Source organism: Macaca fascicularis, chromosome 5 (genome assembly GCF_037993035.2).
Source record: "Macaca fascicularis isolate 582-1 chromosome 5, T2T-MFA8v1.1".
Lineage (NCBI taxonomy): Eukaryota > Metazoa > Chordata > Mammalia > Primates > Cercopithecidae > Macaca > Macaca fascicularis.
The window spans coordinates 2,100,800-2,119,865 of NC_088379.1; the positions used below are offsets into that span (position 1 = coordinate 2,100,800).

Sequence of the window (19,066 nt, forward strand, 5' to 3'; positions counted from 1 at the left end):
ACACGTTCGTTTGGTGTTAGCATGTTTCTCCCACCTTAGAGTAGTAGAACCTGAACAGACTAGGTAAGAAGGGCCAAGATTCTTGTTCCCAAAGCCTGTCTTAGTTCACCTACTAGAGCAAATTGGATGTTCATAACACTTCCTTCATTTTAAGGAATATGCCTCTTATATGCATATATCTGCTAAATACTAGGTAGAATAAAGTCCATTTTTGAATTTTCTACATAGTCTAATTACGGGTTATATTATCACAAAAAGCAGTTGATGATGGTTCCACTGTGAAATCACTGGCAGTACAGGCCAGTGCTGAGAAAGACTGGGGGGTGGTGGAGTTGGGCGGGACGAGCCTGCCTGCAGGGCGTGGCCACCCACTGTGTTCTGCGACTAGTGAACTGTCATCCGCCTCCTTCATCTCTAGGTCTCGGACAGCCTGGGAGACGAGCCCTCGGAGTCCCCATATGAAAGTGCAGATGAAACACAAACTGAAGTGTCTGTCTCATCCAAAAAGTCTGAGCGAGGAGTTACTGCCAAAAAGGAGTACGTGTGCCAGGTGAGGGGAAGGCAGCATCCGCTGTGTCTGTGCTGGTGTCTGACTGGGGCCCCGGTATGCAGAGCGAATTTGTAGTGTCTTCTCTCTTCCCTCTAGACCCCTTCCCCAATCTCACCATCACTCACAGATCTCTGTTTTGAAGGGGTCAGACTGACTGCCGGTGGAATCCTGGGATTAAGTTGCCTCCATTAACATCCATAATTCGCATGTAGGATGAGATTTGTATACACATGTAATCCACACACACACATACATAAAGTTCCTGTTGGAAAAGCCGAAGTGCTAGGCCTGTTTTAGCTTCACTGATGACACGCACACCAGACAGGCCAGGCTGTGGGCTGAGGGGGCCATCACTAGACCTGTGTCTGCCCCCAGGACACCAGCCAGGCCACCTACCCTCTGTGCTTCAGTCCTGCCCCATCCGTCAGCTGAAGATGGCATGGGAGCTTCCATGCCAGGCAGTTGATGAGGGAAGTGTGAATACTGCCTGCACTCAGCGTGGCACCTGCCATCTGGATTAGGATGCCTTTGATTTCTGTTGATTTTCAAATCTGATTTAAAATACCTTGGATGTATCCTTCAGGGTTGTGATCCTGTTATTTCCTTTGCCATTGCTAAGGACTGGCCTCTTTCTGTAACAGTCATCTGGTTTTAATCTGATACTGTATTTGTTCGTTCTGTTCGGGCCAGACGTTTGCCCATGCATGTTGTTATATATCCTTGAGTAGCAAAATGGGATTTTCTGCTACTGGAGACAGAAGCAGACGGCTTACCTTGTGGTAAGAGGTGCAGAAGGGACTGCTGGGCGCTGCTTACCCGCCTGCTCTGCCCCCGCAGCTGTGTGAGAAGCCAGGCAGCCTCCTGCTCTGTGAAGGACCCTGCTGCGGAGCTTTCCACCTCGCCTGCCTTGGGCTTTCCCGGAGGCCAGAAGGGAGGTTCACCTGCAGCGAGTGTGCCTCAGGCAAGTTCCCCCGGGCGGGCAGCTCTGCAGCTTGGCTGGCCACCTGCTCCTGCAACCCCCTGCACAAAGTCCTGCCCTGAGGTGCCTGCAGTGGACAAGCTCCCTCCCCATCTCTACCACCTGGCCCTCTCTGGAGCTTGCAGCCCACACCTGGCAGGTGTACCCACCTCTCAGTGGCTGCAGGGTTTGCTCTGATTTCAATCATATGTGCCCCCTTGGTACCTTTCCATCAGGTAGAGGGCAGGGTGGGGCGGGATGATAGGTCATGGGCTTTTCATCCTGTGGGCTGGCCTGAGCCTGTGCTGTGTGTGAGGCGGCCACCACAGGGCACTGCTGCTCAGACAGTGCCACGTTAAGGGTACGGGTAACCTGGTTGGTCACCGAACACTGAAGTCCATAGGAACATAGAGTTCTTTACGAAGACACAGTGTCACCTTGAGCCTCAGTTTCAACAGAAAGAACAGCTCCAGGCTTGTCCTGAGTTGTCGGTGCTGTTGTTCTGCCTCCATGTTACTGCATCAGGTGTCACCTGGCACAGTCTGGGGTCTATGAGAATGATGAGAGGACAGCTACACAGCCGTGGCCCTTCCTGCCTACTCACCGGGCCCAAGGAGTCTCCTAGCTCATGTCAGAAAACTTCCTGGGTCGGGAAGACACCTGGAGAGTCTCCCAGGCCGTGGCAGTCCCACAGCAGCACCTCACTTCTGGGAGTGTCTGTCTGCCAGCCCAGAATCATGAGTGATGGCTCCACCACTGGCCGGCTGCTCTCGAGGAGGAAAGGCCTCTTTTCACAGGAGCCCCTTCCTTCAAGCTTCTTGCCGGTTAGACTGGGCCTTCCCAGCCAGGCTGCCTAGTAAGATTCTCCTGTATTTCAGGTGAAGCTGGAGCTCAGATTGCAGCAAGGTAATCCTTGATGGCTGGATCTTTTTGCTGGAGAATGCTTGGACTAGTGAGCAAGGTTGGAAACAGGGCCAGGTGCTTTAGCAATGTGGCTGTCTCTGAAGAGGAGCTGCTTGATTTTAGTGGCTCAGAACTGCAATTTAATTCTTGTTCTTTGCATCTCTCTCTCCACCCCTTCTTTAACTTTTTGTTAGGGATTCACTCGTGTTTCGTGTGTAAAGAGAGCAAGACAGATGTTAAGCGCTGTGTGGTAACTCAGTGTGGAAAATTTTACCATGAGGCTTGTGTGAAAAAATACCCTCTGACTGTATTTGAGAGCCGAGGTTTCCGCTGCCCCCTTCACAGCTGTGTGAGCTGCCACGCTTCCAACCCTTCAAACCCAAGGCCGTCAAAAGGTACAGGTGCACCTGCGCAGCCTTGCTGTGGATTCAGATGCAGGCCCATGGGCACTTGGGAAGGTGGGCTCTTGGGATTGTCACCAAAGAGCATTAATTATCTTGAGTGACTAACTGGACGTCAGCTGGGTTGGGTTTTCTTTGACAAAGGACCTGTCCCCCTTTTTCTTCTTTCCATCCTAAATATCACCCTAAAGATGCTTAACTTTAGGAGAGGGGCAACCTTTGGACCATTTTGATAGATTTTGTTTGTCCTGGCTTTTTTTTTTTTTTTCCCCCTTCATAGAGAGAGTCTCGCTCTGTTACCCAGGCTGGAGTGCAGTGCGATCACAGCTCACTACTTCCTTAACCTCCCAGGCTCAAGCCGTCCTCCTGCCTCAGCCTCTTGAGTAGCTGGGACTACAGGCACATGCCACCACACCTGGCTGATTTTTGTAATTTTTTTTTTTTTTTTTGAGATGGAATCTCCCTCTGTTGCCCAGGCTGGAGTACAGTGGTACGATGTCAGCTCACTGCAACCTCCGCCTCCCAGGTTCAAGCGATCCTCATACCTCAGCCCCCCAGTAGCTGGGATTACAGGCACGCGCCACCATACCTGGCTAATTTTTGTATTTTTAGTAGAGACAGGGTTTCGTCATGTTGGTCAGGCTGGTCTTGAACTCCTGACCTCAGGTGATCCACCTGCCTTAGCCTCTCAAAGTGCTGGGATTATAGGCGTGAGCCACCGCGCCTGGCCTATTTTTATATTTTTTTGTAGAGATGAGGTTTCACCATGTTGCCCAGGCTGGTCTTGAACTATTAGGCCACTGCTCTGACCTCTTTTCTTTTTTTTGAGACAGGGTCTCCTGTTGCTGAAGCTAGAATGCAGTGGCGTGATAACGGCTCACTGTAGCCTTGACCTCCCAGGCTCAGGTGATCCTCCCACCTGGTGTGGATCACGATGCCTGGCTAATTTTGTTTATTTTTTTTGTAGAGACGAGGTCTCTCTGTTGTGTTGCCCAGGCTGGTCTTGAACTCTTGGGTTCAAAAAATCCTCCTACCTGGGCCTCCCAAAGTGTTGGGATTACAGGCATGAGCCACCACGCCCAACCTGTTTGCTCTGGTTTTAATGGCCCATTATATGTAAGAAAACATCTTTATATTAAATTACATTTGGATTATCTAATGTTAGGTGTGTGGGATGAGGGTGGCAGGTTGTCTGTACTTCTTGACACCAGTGGTTCTTTATCAGGGGCAATTTTGTCCTCCAGGGGACATTTGGCAATGTCTGGGGATATTTTGGGGATCTAGTGAGTAGAGGCCAGGGGTGCTGCTCAACACTGCACAATGCCTAGGATGGCTGCCCACATGCCCCAGATGCCTGCAGTGCCCAGGCTGAAAAAACACAGCATTTTTAGATGTATGACCATTTTCTCAAACATTGTTTTGAAGCACCTTTGCTCTGAAAGCTTTTTAAAATCAAATACCTCCATTTCATTTTAGCATTAACTTTTCAAATTCATGGAGGCTGAGTAAGTATTAATTGCCCTTTTCACTGTGATTGGAGTCAATGTTCAGGGTCCTCAGGGTGTGTTTCTTTGCCTTCAGGTAAAATGATGCGGTGTGTCCGCTGCCCCGTTGCCTATCACAGCGGGGATGCTTGTCTGGCAGCAGGATGCTCAGTGATCGCCTCCAACAGCATCATCTGCACTGCCCACTTCACTGCTCGGAAGGGGAAGCGACACCACGCCCACGTCAACGTGAGCTGGTGCTTTGTGTGCTCCAAAGGTGAGGGGCCTGGGGGTGTCTGCGGCACACGCCTCACACTCCCAGGAGCCACGTGTCAAGGCAGGTTCATTCCTTGTCTGTGCTGTGTTCACTGATGTTGACAGTGTTCTCTGCGTCTTCACATTCATAGTATGTCGCAGTAGTTCTAAATTAATTGTAATCATTTCGCAAACATACAGGAAATTATTTGTGGTGAAAATGACGTTTGCTTTTGTGCTAATGTACAGATCGCTGTTTTTAAACTGATGTTTATAAGTTAAGGCTGTAATAGCTGTAGATTGTGAAGCACTGAATCTGGGCTGAGCCATAACAGACAGGCTAAGCCTGTCTGCCTCGCCCTCCTCTTGCAGGGGGGAGCCTTCTGTGCTGCGAGTCCTGCCCAGCAGCCTTCCACCCTGACTGCCTGAACATCGAGATGCCTGACGGCAGCTGGTTCTGCAATGACTGCAGGGCTGGGAAGAAGCTGCACTTCCAGGATATCATTTGGGTGAAACTTGGGAACTACAGGTGTGAGACATAGAATCGTATGCTTTTATGTTTTTTCTGTTCACATGTGTTCGCTTTACAGTACTTAAAGTATTGAAATTATTGTCGCTCTCTCTGAGGAGTCTGTGAATCCTGTTTTTAATATTTATAATAGATGGTGGCCGGCAGAAGTTTGCCATCCCAAAAATGTTCCCCCAAATATTCAGAAAATGAAGCACGAGATTGGAGAATTCCCTGTGTTTTTCTTTGGGTCTAAAGATTATTACTGGACGCATCAGGCGCGAGTGTTCCCGTACATGGAGGGGGACCGGGGCAGCCGCTACCAGGGGGTCAGAGGGATCGGAAGAGTCTTCAAAAACGGTACGGAGATTTTCAGATAGAGAGTGAGACAGCACTCTCGTGCATTTTCTTACCCCTAATTTCTAGTTTTAAAAATTTGATCTTTGTAGAAAATACTGGACTACACATTCAATCTGTATTTTTAAATTAGGGAAAAGTTTGCAGTCTGGTTTATTTGTTAAGCATACAGTAAGATACACTGATAACTTTTGTAACATTGGTTTGTGATTAATTTCATTAAAATTCTGTAAACCTATTATTCAGAAATTATTTTTAGTACTAATTTACAGAAATGTTCCATGGCTTGCCTTTATGTAAAATGCAGATCTGAAGGAAGGGTCCTGTTGTCTGGACCTTGTGCAGCGGGCTCTTGGGGGCTCACTTTACCTTTCAGTGCATGAGGAATCAGGTGGTCAAGCAGACAAGGTGCTTGGCCTCTGATTCCCCAGCTGCGGGGAGGCAGGAGCAACGACGTGGCATGGCCGGCTGGCGAACCACATTTGTGGGAGGCAGGATGGGGTGTGACCCCTCACTGGAGGAACTGGTGTTTATGACACAGGTTGAGAGAGAATGAGGCCAGCAGGGAAAACCCAGGGTGTACATGTGGCTCATTCAGGGAGAAGCACACGCTGTGTTGCAGCCAGGTCAGTGCTCGCTCCTGTGTGGCTGCAGGCGGGGACCCACGCATTTAAAGCTCTGTTAGCTCCGTGCTGCCAAAAACTTTGCAGGCTGCACTGAGTGGTAGGAGTGCATGGTGGGCACCCAGAGGCCTCATAAAGAACAGGTAGGCATTGAAAGAGTTTTAAAAATTATTAAGAGGGCAAGACGAAATTGAGAGGTGGCCTGATGTATTTGGTGTGACCGTCGGCGAAGTCTCCTGACTATGGATGTGGGTGTCCTATAGTGCCAGACCCCTTTGTGGCTGACTTGCGGCCGCAGAAACAGGGCAGACCACAGGACACGTCCAGCGTTGACATGGGACTGGCCTCCTTCTCAGGACGGATTGTAGGGGTTTGTGTTTCCTCTATTCTTGCTTGAGCCTGTGGTTCATCTTTCAGAGCCCCTTTCGCTTCAAGAGGAGCTCAGCTGCATGTTTTGTTTTTTGTTTTGAGACGGAGTCTTGCTCTGTGGCCCAGGCTAGAGTGCAATGGTGTGATCTCGGCTCACTGCAACCTCCACCTCCTGGGTTCAAGCAATTCTCCTGCCTCAGCCTCCCAAGTAGCTGGGACCACAGGCACCTGCCATCATGCCTGGCTAATTTTTTTTTTGTAGAGAACGGGGTTTTAGCATGTTGGCCAGGCTGGTCTTGAACTCCTGACCTCAGGTGACCCGCCTGCCTCGGCCTCCCAAAGGGCTGGGATTACAGGCGTACAGGCGTGAGCCACTGCACCTGGCCTCTGGTGCATTTTTATTTTCTGTCTGAGAACAGCAAGTCCCAGGCTTTGACCCTGGTGCTTTGTCCTTAGGCCATAGTGGAGGACAGGGAGCTCCTGATAGAACTCCGCCCTGGGCCTGCCTTGTAGAGAGGTGATGGCTGTTCTCTGAGCACTCCTCTGCCTCACACACTTGGCCACATTTAAAAATACCTGCCCACTGACAGTTGTTCATAGAGTCTAGTTTTATGGGAACCAGAAACTAATACTTAACATTGAAAGTTTAGAGTGAACTATAAAAATATGGAGCTTGAAAGTAGTTACCTTTATTTACTAAAATCTTTACTCCTATTTCATTGACTTTTTAGCACTGCAAGAAGCCGAAGCTCGTTTTCGTGAAATTAAGCTTCAGAGGGAAGCCCGAGAAACACAGGAGAGCGAACGCAAGCCCCCACCATACAAGCACATCAAGGTGGCGTGTGGGAGCTGCGTGCACGCGTGCGGAGGGAGTTTTCCCCAGGGGCTGTGAGCGGTTCTCAGGCACACCCAGGCTATGGCTGGGGAGAGGACTGTCACCAGCCAGGATCTGTGGTGCCTGGCATGGATGGCCACGCAAGAGACCATGAGCAAATGGCATGGGGGGATCTGCATGGGGGTTCTTGGTTCCACCTTGGAGCATGAGGCTTGGCTTGGTAGCTAGCAAAGGGGTTGGGGTGACAGTCCTGACCAGGCTGCTTGGAGCAGGAGGAGCTGAGGGATGAGCCTCCCACCTCCACCAGGCTGTTGCTAAGTGCTGGGAGTCAGTCATATGGGAGCGGGGCTCAGTGACCGAGCCCCAAAGGCATAGATCCTCTACCTCAGAGACCAAGGTGGGGTGTGGGGTGGGGGGCTTGCCAGTTCTGTGTTTATTCTAGTGAGCTCCAGAGCCCCAGCAGGAGAGCAGGAGGAAGTGCAGCCAGGGCAGGGCTCTGTGAGAGCTCCAGGCCCCTCAGGGCTGCCTGTGCTCAGAGCTGGTGCCTCTTGGGCCGCATCCCCAGGAGCCTTGTGGCCGTTCCTGATGAGTGTTTGTGATCAGTGTGCCGGAAGTCAAGTGCTCGCTCTGCCTTTGCTTGTAAAATGTGGGCTGCAGTCAATATCTTTGTGTGTAAAGAAAGCACTCTGTATTCATCTTTATATAGTATTTTCTTTGGGATGGATTCCCAGAAACAGAATCACAGGGTCAGAGAGCCTGAAATGTTTAGATTCTTGGGGAATATTCCCAGATTGTTCTCCGAAGGGTACAGTTTGTCACACCACAGCATCGAAAGGGGTGTCTTTCGCCACCTCTTTCCTAAGATTGTGCATTTCTACCCCAGCGGATTTTCAGCTATCTCTACTGCTTTATTATTTGGTTGCTTGTCTTTCACTAATGATAAACCACAAGGTCATGAGAGCAGAGGGTGTGCCCCCCTGCCCAGCACTGCTCCCCCTGAGGTGGCCTCCCATGTGGCTCGCTGCTGGTGCTTGGTAAAGGAAGAGTCAGAGAGATGGGTCGGGAAGCTGCTCAGAAGAGCTCTTACCCAGTGTTTGCTGGACACCCTGCAGTGTACTAAGCAGTCAACATGCGTTTTCTCTCTTCATCTTACAATGGCCTGACTGGATACGTGTCAGCTCTTGTTCATCAACGAGGAGCCACAGACACTAAGATAAAATAACATGAGAGGGCATTGGGTTGCCCTGCCTGCCTCCTGTGCTAAGAAGGCAGAGGAGAGCTCCTCTGGGATCTGGGGAGGGCTGTTCTGAGGAGTGTGTCCCAGTCGGGCCTCTGAAACTTTCTAAAAGGACACCTGGAGGCTGGGTAAGGAGAGGCCGTGGTGGGCGTGCCAGGGTATTCATTCCTTTGTGGGCCAAGACAGCTTACTCCTTCCCTGCAGGTGAATAAGCCTTACGGGAAAGTCCAGATCTACACAGCGGATATTTCAGAAATCCCTAAGTGCAACTGCAAGCCCACAGATGAGAATCCTTGTGGCTTTGATTCGGAGTGTCTGAACAGGATGCTGATGTTTGAGTGCCACCCGCAGGTGTGTCCCGCAGGCGAGTTCTGCCAGAACCAGTGCTTCACCAAGCGCCAGTACCCAGAGACCAAGATCATCAAGACAGATGGCAAAGGGTGGGGCCTGGTCGCCAAGAGGGACATCAGAAAGGTATGTGCCCTTATCGCCTCCCCTGCTTTTGAGAAATTACGGTTCACTGGGAATTAGACTTAGGTTTGCTTGTGGTGGTTTTGTATTCATGTGAGAACGGTATTTTTTGGAAAAAAAAATTTTTGTTTTTGTTTTGAGACAGGGTCTCTCTATCGTCTAGACCGGAGGGCAGTGGCATGATTGTAGTTCACTGCAGCCTCAGAATCCTGGGCTCAAGCCATCCTCCCACCTCAGCTTCCCAAGCAGCTGGGACTACAGGCATAGATGACCATGCCCTAATAATTTTATTTTTTTGGAGATGGGGTCTTGCTATGTTGCTTAGGCTGATTTCAAACTCCTGGCCCCAAACCATCCTCCTGCCTAGGCCTCCCAAAGCACTGGGATTATAGGCAAGAGCCTTGGTGCCTGACCTGAAATATTTTTTTGAATTGAATTATTACAATTGAATATTTTAAAATGTTACATGAAAGATATCTGCTAAAACTCATACATTCCCTTAAAGCATGCCTTATGTCAGAATTCTGATGGTTATTTTTATGAAATGGAAGATTCGTGAAGTGACCCATTTTCCTCTGGGCTAGCAGCCAGGTGCTTGGGAGCACTCACCAGGCAGGCGTAAGGAGATTGCTCTTGTGAGGGGTGGTCCTGGCACAGTCTAGGACCAAGCTGTTGGTAGACACCAGGACTGCTGACCTCCTGCATCTGCTCCCAGACTACATCCCAAGGACATCCAGGGACTAAGAGACATGTGGAACTGCTGACCCTGATGTGTTTTGGTATGGCCTAGGGGTGGGTGGTCTCAGACCCCAGGTCCATACCAGGACTGATCCAGCACAGAGAGTTCATAAGCCTGGTGCCAGTTCCAACAACAGCATAAAAGGTTGCTTAGAAACACCTCCCCAGCATCCTTGTTCCTCACCTGCCTGACTGCTGATTCACCCAGACTTGCTGTATATCCTGTCAGATACTTTGTAGCCATTTTTTCTATTGTGGAGATCACTGTGTAAAGTGGGTTATGTAGAAGCTTGGTTATCAGACAGCCCTCCTGAGACAAGGTCATGTAAGAAGCAAGGGTTGGCATGTTGCCACTTCATGAATACTTAATACATTTTTCATTGGCAACCTTTACATACAGATATGTCTGAGATCCTTTAATTTAATTTATGAAGACTTTGTATGCGCCCTCCATGGAGGTATGCTGATGTGTGTGGTGCCCGTTCTAAGTGATCAGGATAGGGAGTCTTGAGCCCCGACACTGAGGATTGGTCAGCACGCTTTTTGTCATGGCCACATTCTTGTGATTTCCAGGGAGAATTTGTTAACGAGTACGTCGGGGAGCTGATTGATGAGGAGGAGTGCATGGCGAGAATCAAGCACGCACATGAGAACGACATCACCCACTTCTACATGCTCACTATAGACAAGGTAATGTGGAAGGGTACCCCACTGTGAGCTTCTGCAGTGTCCTGGACCTGGAGCCCTGATGGTCACCGGTAGAACTGGACTTTGCTCTGTGGCAGCGCCAACATTTCTCTCCTTGGCTGCTTATTTTCAAACATCTGCATGTTTTCTTCTGAGGTGCAGCATGTCTTTCAGCTGCGCCAGAGGGCTACAGCTAACCACCTCTCAGCACTCAGGCACCCTGAGGCTCTGCTTGTCCGGGTGTGCATGCAGAGCGTTCCAAGCAGCCTTAGAACAGGGCAGGGAAGTAGAGAGGACACAGACGAGGAAGTCTGAGCATCTTCTTTTGTTTTTTCAAAAAGATTGTATTTTATTTTTTAATTTTTGGTGCTCTTTGGATAAGGTCTCAGCATCTTCTCTGTTGTGTAGCAGAATCGTTTTTGGTTGGTTGTTGCTTGTGTGAAGCCCATGTTTCTAAGCATTTTAGAACCTAGGTGCTAGAGGGATCAATATTCTCAGGAAAAGGAGGATGGGATGATTTGTGTAAAAGTGGGCATGGATAAAAGACAGTGCATCTGGAGTGCTCAGCTCTGGGCCTGATGCCCAACCCTGACAGGTGTTGCCGGGCCCTTCCAGGGCAGCTCCTTAAATGGCCACAGCCCCGTGGGGGTGCATGTCATCCTTTCCCTCACACAGCAGGCTTTTGGCTTCTGGATAACTTCAGCTGGGGAAGTGTGGCCTCCTTAGTGCCTGAGTGGTCTTTGAAAGGAAGGGAGATAGAATACATGTTTCTGCCTTTTGTTGCCCTTAAGCTCGTCATCTAGTAGAAAAGTCTGGCTATTAAAGAGTAGATTAATAATAGTGCTTGAAAACCAGATAGACAATGATCACAGATAAAAATTGTTGAACATTTCATGGAAGACAGATGTGATGAGATCTAGAGAGAAAGGGCTGCTGTGAAAATAAGAATGGTTCCAGGGACCTTGTCAGGTGGTCCCTGGTGAAGCTAAATCCCCTACCCCTGCAGTAGTGGGGCAGCGCTGGCCAGTGGAGCCTGCTCCGGGCGAGCACTAGGCTCTGTGTCAATCACTGCAGGTCGTGGGGCTTAGACCTTTCAAGGAAGTCAGTGTCATGAAGGACAAAAGAATCCTGAGTTAAAAGAGAGTAACTAAAGAAGTACCCAGAGGAAGTGTGTGCTTCTTGATCAGAGCCTGAATCTGGGATGAGGAGCTATAAAGTATGCTTTTGGGGCAGTGGGAAAAATTTTAATTTGAACAAGACACTGTTCTTCATGTTAAATTTTGTAGGTGTGGAAGGTGTTGTGGCTGCGCAAGAGAATGACTTGTGATGCGTTTAGGGTCAGAGGTCAGATATCGGTAACTGACTTTCAAAGGATCAGGGAAAAAATGTGTGTGTGTATACGTATATCCATATGTATCTCCATAAACACACCCTGAACCCCTCAAGCTGTGTGCAAGGTGAGCAAGAAGGATCCTGTTCTCCAAATAGTGGGTATCTGTGCTCAGGATCCCTGATTGCTGCTTCTGATCACAAAGGTGCAGACAAAGAGGTGGGCTGCCGTTGTTACTACACCTCCCTCAGTTGTTACAAGCCCCTCCCCCTCCAGCTGATGTAGCTTCAAGAGGATTTAAAGGGCCAGCACCAATTGCCCTCCTCTTTCATTTTTCTGTTTTTCCCCTTTTGGGAGCCAGACATTAAAAGACTAGGACATTCAAAGACAGCTTTGGGGAAAAGTAGATAATTTAGAAAATTAGAAAGTGACTATGCATGCTCAGGTAAAGGTACAGGCTCAAAAAAGATCTGGAAAGACCTTAAATTTACATCTTGGGTTGATCCTCTGCATAGAAACAGCCTGCAACAATCAAAAGAAAATAAGAACAATAAATAAAAATAACAAAAACAGCAAATCCAGGGCAAGGGGAGAAAGAATCTAATTTCTAGAGTTACCACATTATTAGACTTACTAGACTCACTTGTCCAGTGTTCAGAAAAACAATAACAACAACAACAAAAAAACCCTACAAAGAGACAGGAAAATATGGCCCATTTAAAGGGAAAACAAAATAAACAGAAACTGTCCCTAAAAGAAAGGCCGGATGACAGATCTACTAGACAGAGACTCTAAAACATCTGTCTTAAAGATGCTAAGAAAACTAAAGGAAAACCTGCAGAAAGTCATCATGTATGAACAAAACGGCAGCATCAATGAAGAAATAGAAAACCTATAAAGAGAAACAAACAAAAAAGAATTGTTGAGCCTGAGAAACAGAAAAGAAGATTGAAGAAAAGTGAACGGAGCCTAAGGGGCATGTGGGCTACCATCAAACAGACCAACATATCTATTGTGGGAGTCCCAGATGGTAAAGAGAGAAAGAGGCAGAGACAACTTTTGAAAAAATAATGGCTGCAAACTTCCCAGGTTTGATGAAACACATGAATATAAACATCTAAAGAAGCTCAATGGACTCCAGATAAGATGAACTCAGAGAGACCTACATTGAGACATGTTATAATCAAACTTTCGAAAACCAGACAAAGAATCTTGAAAACAGCAAGAGGAAAGCTACTAATTACATACAAGGTGGACTAGTCTATTTTTACACTGCTTTAAAGATACTACCCAAGACTGAGTAATTCATAAAGGAAAGAGGTTTAATCGATGACTCACAGTTCCACATCACAGGGGAGGCCTCAGGAAACTTACAATTGTGGTGAAGGCGAACGGTACCTTTGCACATGGTGGCACAAGAGAGAAGTGTGTGAGAGCCCCAGAAAAACTACCATTTATAAAACCGTGAGATTTTGAGAGAACTCACTCACTATCATGAGATGGCATGGAGGAAACTGACCCATGATCCAGTCACTTCCCACCAGGTTCCTCCCTTAACACCTGGGGATGACAATTCAAGATGGAATAAGCTACACCATACCACAAGGGATCCTCAAGGAGATTATCAGCACATTTCTCATCAGGAATTTTGAAGGCCTACAGGCAGTGGGCCAATGTATTCAAAGTGCTAAAAGAAGAAAAAAAAATGTTAACCAAGACTCTTACATGCAGTAAAACTGTCTTTCAAAGGTAAGGGTGAAATTAAGACATTCCCAGATAAAAGCTGAAGAAGTTTTTTGGCACTAGACCCGCCCTGCAAGTAATGGTCAAGAGAGGTAATGAAGAGAAGCCTTGTAGGTTGAAATGAAAGGACATTATACAGTAACTACAAGTTGTATGAAGAAGAAAGATCTCAAAGTAAATACATGGTCAGCTATAAAAGTTTGTATTGTTGTAACGTGGTTTATAACTCCATTCGTTTGTTTGTTGTCTACATGATTTAAGAGACATACATTTAGAGCCAGGCGTGATGGCTCACGCCTGTAATCCCAGCACTTTGGGAGGCTGAGGTGGGCAGATCACGAGGTCAGGAGATCGAGACCATCCTGACTAACATGGTGGAACCCCATCTCTACTAAAAATATTAAAAAATTAGCCGGGTGTGGTGGTGGGCGCCTGTAGTCCAAGCTACTCGGGAGGCTGAGGCAGGAGAATGGCGTGAACCCGGGAGGCGGAGCTTGCAGTGAGCTGAGATCTGGCCACTGCACTCCAACGTGGGTGACAGAGCGAGACTCCGTCTCAAAAAAGAAAAAAAAAAAAAGAGAGTGGCTCAAGCCTGTAATCCCAGCACTTTGGGAGGCCGAGACGGCGGATCACGAGGTCAGGAGATCAAGATCATCCTGGTTAACACGGTGAAACCCCATCTCTACTAAAAAATACAAAAAACTAGCCGGGCGAGGTGGCGGGCGCCTGTAGTCCCAGCTACACGGGAGGCTGAGGCAGGAGAATGGCGTGAACTCAGGAGGTGGAGCTTGCAGTGAGCCGAGATCCGGCCACTGCACTCCAGCCTGGGCGACAGAGCGAGACTCCGTCTCAAAAAAAAAAAAAAAGAGAGACATACATTTATAAAACAATTACTAGTTTAAAAGCTGGTATTTTAATTTTAGTTTGTAAATTCTAACATTTTGTTTTCTATATAATTTAAGCTACTCATGCATTACTAGTTTTACTCATTAATTACCAGCTTGTGTTTTAGGGCACTCAGTATATAAAGATGTGAGTTTGTGACATCAGTGACTGAAAACGGTGGGGACCGAGCTGTAAAGGAGCAGGGTTTTTATGTTATTAAAGTTCAGCTTGTATAAATTCAAGTTATAACATTATATAGAGAATTGGAAAACTCAGGAAAATCGATGAAATCAAAAGTTGGTTCTTTAAAAAGATCAATAAAATTGACAAACCTTTAACTAGATGGACTAGGAAAAAAGAGAAAAGACTCACATAACTAAATCAGAACTGGGTGTGTGAAGACATTATTACTGCTTCTACAGAAATAAAAAAGGATTATAAGAGAGTACTGTGAGCAATAGACAAATTCCTAGAAACAAACTACCAAGACTAAGTCATGAAAAAAATAGAAAATCAGAATAGACTTATAACTAGTAAAGAGATTGACTCAGTAATTAAAAATCTCCTGACAGGCTGGGTGTGGTGGCTCACGCCTTTAATCTCGGCACTTTGGGAGGCTGAGTTGGGTGGATCACTCGAGATCAGGAGTTCGAGACCAACCTGGCCAATGTGGTAAAACCCCATCTCTACTAAAAACACAAAAGTTAGCCAGGTGTGGCGGCTCGTGCTTAATCCCAGCTACTCAAGAGGCTGAGGCAGGAGAACCTCTTGAACCTGGGAGGTGGAGGTTGCAGTGAGCCGAGATTGTGCCATTGCACTTTAGTCTGGGTGACAGAGTGAGACTCTGTCTCAAAAAAAAAAAAAAAAAAAAAAAATCTCCCGACAAAGAAAAGCCCTGGATCTGATGGCTTCACTGATAAATTTTTCCAAACACTTACAAAAGAACTAATACCAATCCTTCTGAAACTCTTTCAGAAAAACTAAAGAGGAGGGAACATTTCCAAACTCATGCCATGAGGCCAGCATTACCCTGATACCAAAGCCAGACAGGGACGCTACAAGAAAAACTACAGGCCGGGCGCGGTGGCTCAAGCCTGTAATCCCAGCACTTTGGGAGTCCGAGGCGGGCGGATCATGAGGTCAGGAGATCGAGACCATCCTGGCTAACACGGTGAAACCCTGTCTCTACTAAAAATACAAAAAAATTAGCCGGGCGAGGTGGCGGGCGCCTGTAGTCCCAGCTACTCGGGAGGCTGAGGCAGGAGAACGGCGTGAACCCGGGAGGCGGAGCTTGCAGTGAGCCGAGATCGCGCCACTGCACTCCAGCCTGGGCGACATAGCGAGACTCTGCCTCAAAAAAAAAAAAAAAAAATAAGACTACAGACCAATGTCCCGTATGAACATTGATGGGAAAATCACCAAAATACAGGCTGCCCCTAACTTAGGGTGGTTTGCCTTACAATTTTTTGACTTTATGATGGCGTGAGAATGATACCCATTCAGTGGAAGCTGTACCCATACAACCATTCTGTTTTCCACTTCCAGTATAGGGTTCAGTAAATTACATGGGACATTCAAATTTATGTTAGATGATTTTCCCCAACTGTAAGCCAGTGTAATTGAGCACATTTAATGTAGGCAGGATAGTTAGGATGTTTGGTAGATTAGGTATATTAAATGCATTTATGACTTAAGGTATTTCCAATTTAGGCTGGGTGCAGTGGCTAATGCCTGTAATCCCAGCACTTTAAGAGGCCTAGGCCAGCAGATCACAAGGTCAGGAGTTCGAGACCACCCTGGCCAATATGGTGAAACCCCATCTCTACTAAAAATACAAAAATTAGCTGGGCGTGCCTGTAATCCCAGCTGCCTGGGTGGTGGGTGCCTGTAATCCCAGCTACTCAGTAGGCTGAGGCAGGAGAATCGCTTGAACCCGAGAGGCAGAGATTGCAGTGAGCAGAGATCACGCTATTGCATTGCAGCCTGGGTGACAGAGTGAGACTCTGTCTCAAAAAAAAAAAAAAAGATATTTCCAACTTAACAGTGGGTTTATTGGGACACAGCCCCATTGTAAGTGTTGCCACACACTGAGGTTCCAGCCTAGGTCTGCCTTCTCACCACAGGGAAAGCCAATCACCGAGGCAGTCAGTATTGCCAGAGAAGAAGGGCTTTCACGTGGGTGACATCAGACGGGAGACCAGCCTCAAATCCATCTTCCCAGCTGACTCAAGTGGTTATACAGGAGTTGGTCAACAGGCAGCAGGTAGTCAGTCTGGTGTCTTATTGTCAGGATGGGTGATCTGGGAAATTTCAGTTCTTTGATACTGTCTGGGAGAGAAATTGGGACAGGTTCAAGTGGAGCATCTGTGCTTGCAAACCAAATTGGCAGCATATTAAAAGAATTACACACCAAGGAACATAACCCTGGACCTCGCATTCTAGGGCCCTGCTTATCTATGATTTCAGACAAAGATGGAGAGAGCTGACCATCAATATAATTTAGCTGAACGAAATAATGAGATATTTTAGGAAGCAGAACATTGAATGTCAGAAGTTAAATGTGAGATCCAAGAAGTAAAGGTGAACAGACAAGTTTGTGGGTGTGTGGATATGTCTTAAATAAGTCAGGTTGTGTCAAATTATGGTGGATGATGATGACTGCATGGCAGGAAGAAGGAAGATGAAAAGGAGGAGGCATTGAACACTGACGGTCACAGGGAGCATCGGGAGTGTGGTGACGCCAGGGTGAGCTGCTTGTTTTGTGAGGGTGGAGGGAAGAGATTTATTAACCTTAGACTTCGTCACAGTATACATGTGACATCTACATGAGAAACTGCTAAATGAATAGAAGTGGAAGGTGTAACTTCCACACCATTAAAGGGTAAAAAGGAGAGTGAGGAAAAGTCAATTTAGTAGAACCTGAGGGAGGAAGATGGGGGAAGGAGAAATAATAGTAATTAGAAAGCACAGATTAAAAAAAAAAATCAAAATATCAATTACCACAATATATGTAAGTGGTTTAAATGTATAAGTTAAGACTAAGATTCACATTAGGGTTAGTACATAGTAACAACAAGGAGAGGCTTCCACAGGCCTTAATGTTTGTAGTTATTGGAGTGGAGGAGACACAGGAGACAGCATGGAGAGGAAGAATTAGATGAGATGCACATCTGACAGTTTGGAAAGATCCTAAAGGTAGTGTTCAGAGAAAAAACTAAGAGAATGTGATTCACAGCCAAACAAATCTATTCATAGGATTCTGGTAGCAGATGGCAGCTGCTCACTTCCAGAACAAAAAATGTACACAAAGTACATCTTCACTGAAACTATGGGACAAACAGACCCGTCCACTGAAGTCCAACAAGCAGAGAAAAGTGCTGGAGACCTGCAGTGTCGCCTGAGCACAGGGAGTGCAGAGATGTGGGAGTGTGGCCTGGCAGCCAGAGCAAGCACTGGGGGCCTGCTCCCAGCAGAGCTGAGAGTTGAAAGGGAGCAGTGGGAAAAGAAGGCATGGGGAGTTCCTGAGAAGAAGAGATGACGCATCTTTGAAAGGATCACCTTCCAAAAGGAAGGCAACATTCTGGAAGGCAGAGAGAAAGGGACCCAAGGCTCTGAGGGCCCACAGAGACTTGGGTTCTGTGGTGAGGAGACCTCCATCAAGCCGACAGCAGTGAGACAAACCTGGGATCCAGCCAGTACCCGCTCCAGGAAATCCAGCTTGTTCAGAGAATGATGAAAAGGTTATGTAAGAAAACTCCAGCCAGGTGCAATGGCGTGTGCCTATAATCCCGGCACTTTGGGAGACCGAGGCAGGAGTACTGCTTAAGGCCAGCCTGGAGTTTGAGACCAGCCTGGGCAACACAGCAAGACCTTGTCTCTACTAAAAAATAATAATAATAAAAATTAGCTGGGCACAGTGGCATGTGCCTGTTTTCCCAGCTACTCAGGAGGCTGAGGTGGGAGGATCGCTTGAGCTCAGGAGGCTGAGGCTGCAGGGAGCCAAGGTCCTGTACCATTGTGCTCCAGCCTGGGCAACAGATTCTGTCTCTAAAACAAACAAAATCCTGACCCAAAACAGCAGAACTTCCTTATAGATGGAGAAAACCCACTTAGAAAAATTTTTATCACAAAGCAGATAAAAGTTATACCCTAATATTCATCACAAATTTTTTGAATATGAGGATTCAGAGATAGCCAGGCAGAAAGGAGAGCTAGATTGGAAACTTGTAGAACTCAGGAGTGAAACAAGGAAAAGAAAATTATTTTCTAAGCAAAGCCTAAACCTCAAGGAACACACTAGAGAGTAGGAACCACAAGGACTGCACGAGGGTGGATGTGGGGAGTGAGCGGAGTGCAGCTGAAAGAACCTGGGAGAGAGAGAGGGAGAAGGAAGGTAGGAAGGAAAGAGAGAAGGATGAGAGTGGCGCCTTGGGCAGCGGCTGCTGAGGAGAGGCACTGTGCATTCAAGCAGGCCAGAGAGCGGTTCAGCGGGGCTGAGTCAGATTGGGCAACATCATAAATAGGATTACGGGATGCAGCCAAGAATCCTGTAGATAGGCAGGCAAAACAAAACAAAAAAAACCTAAATTGCTTCTAAGGGGAGAAATAGGGCCAGCTGGAGGCTCTTCATGGCAGAACCCAGTGCCCCGGACAGGGTAGGCTCCATGGAATGAGCCAGGGGTGTCCATTCAGCCATGTGACTCTCTGGGTGTAACGACTACAGAGATGCAGG

The 19,066-nt window shown here is 47.4% G+C and overlaps 1 protein-coding gene across 7 annotated transcripts in view; it reads left to right on the forward strand.

Annotated features, from left to right (window-relative positions):
• NSD2 (nuclear receptor binding SET domain protein 2) overlaps positions 1-19,066 on the forward strand; it is a 115,187-nt gene that overhangs the window by 83,671 nt on the left and 12,450 nt on the right. For 5 of the 7 annotated variants that reach the window (XR_012434553.1, XM_045392033.2, XM_045392035.2 and 2 more), the window contains 9 exons: positions 419-550; positions 1,388-1,511; positions 2,606-2,806; positions 4,394-4,573; positions 4,924-5,080; positions 5,214-5,419; positions 7,140-7,243; positions 8,685-8,954; positions 10,263-10,379. Coding sequence is in view for 5 of the 7 variants with exons in the window: in XM_045392033.2 (XP_045247968.2) it covers positions 419-550; positions 1,388-1,511; positions 2,606-2,806; positions 4,394-4,573; positions 4,924-5,080; positions 5,214-5,419; positions 7,140-7,243; positions 8,685-8,954; positions 10,263-10,379 (1,491 nt within the window). In the remaining 2 variants the exon portion in view is untranslated. The remainder of the gene's footprint in view (positions 1-418; positions 551-1,387; positions 1,512-2,605; positions 2,807-4,393; positions 4,574-4,923; positions 5,081-5,213; positions 5,420-7,139; positions 7,244-8,684; positions 8,955-10,262; positions 10,380-19,066) is intronic. The other 2 variants (XR_012434554.1, XM_045392034.2) reach the window with 2 other exon arrangements.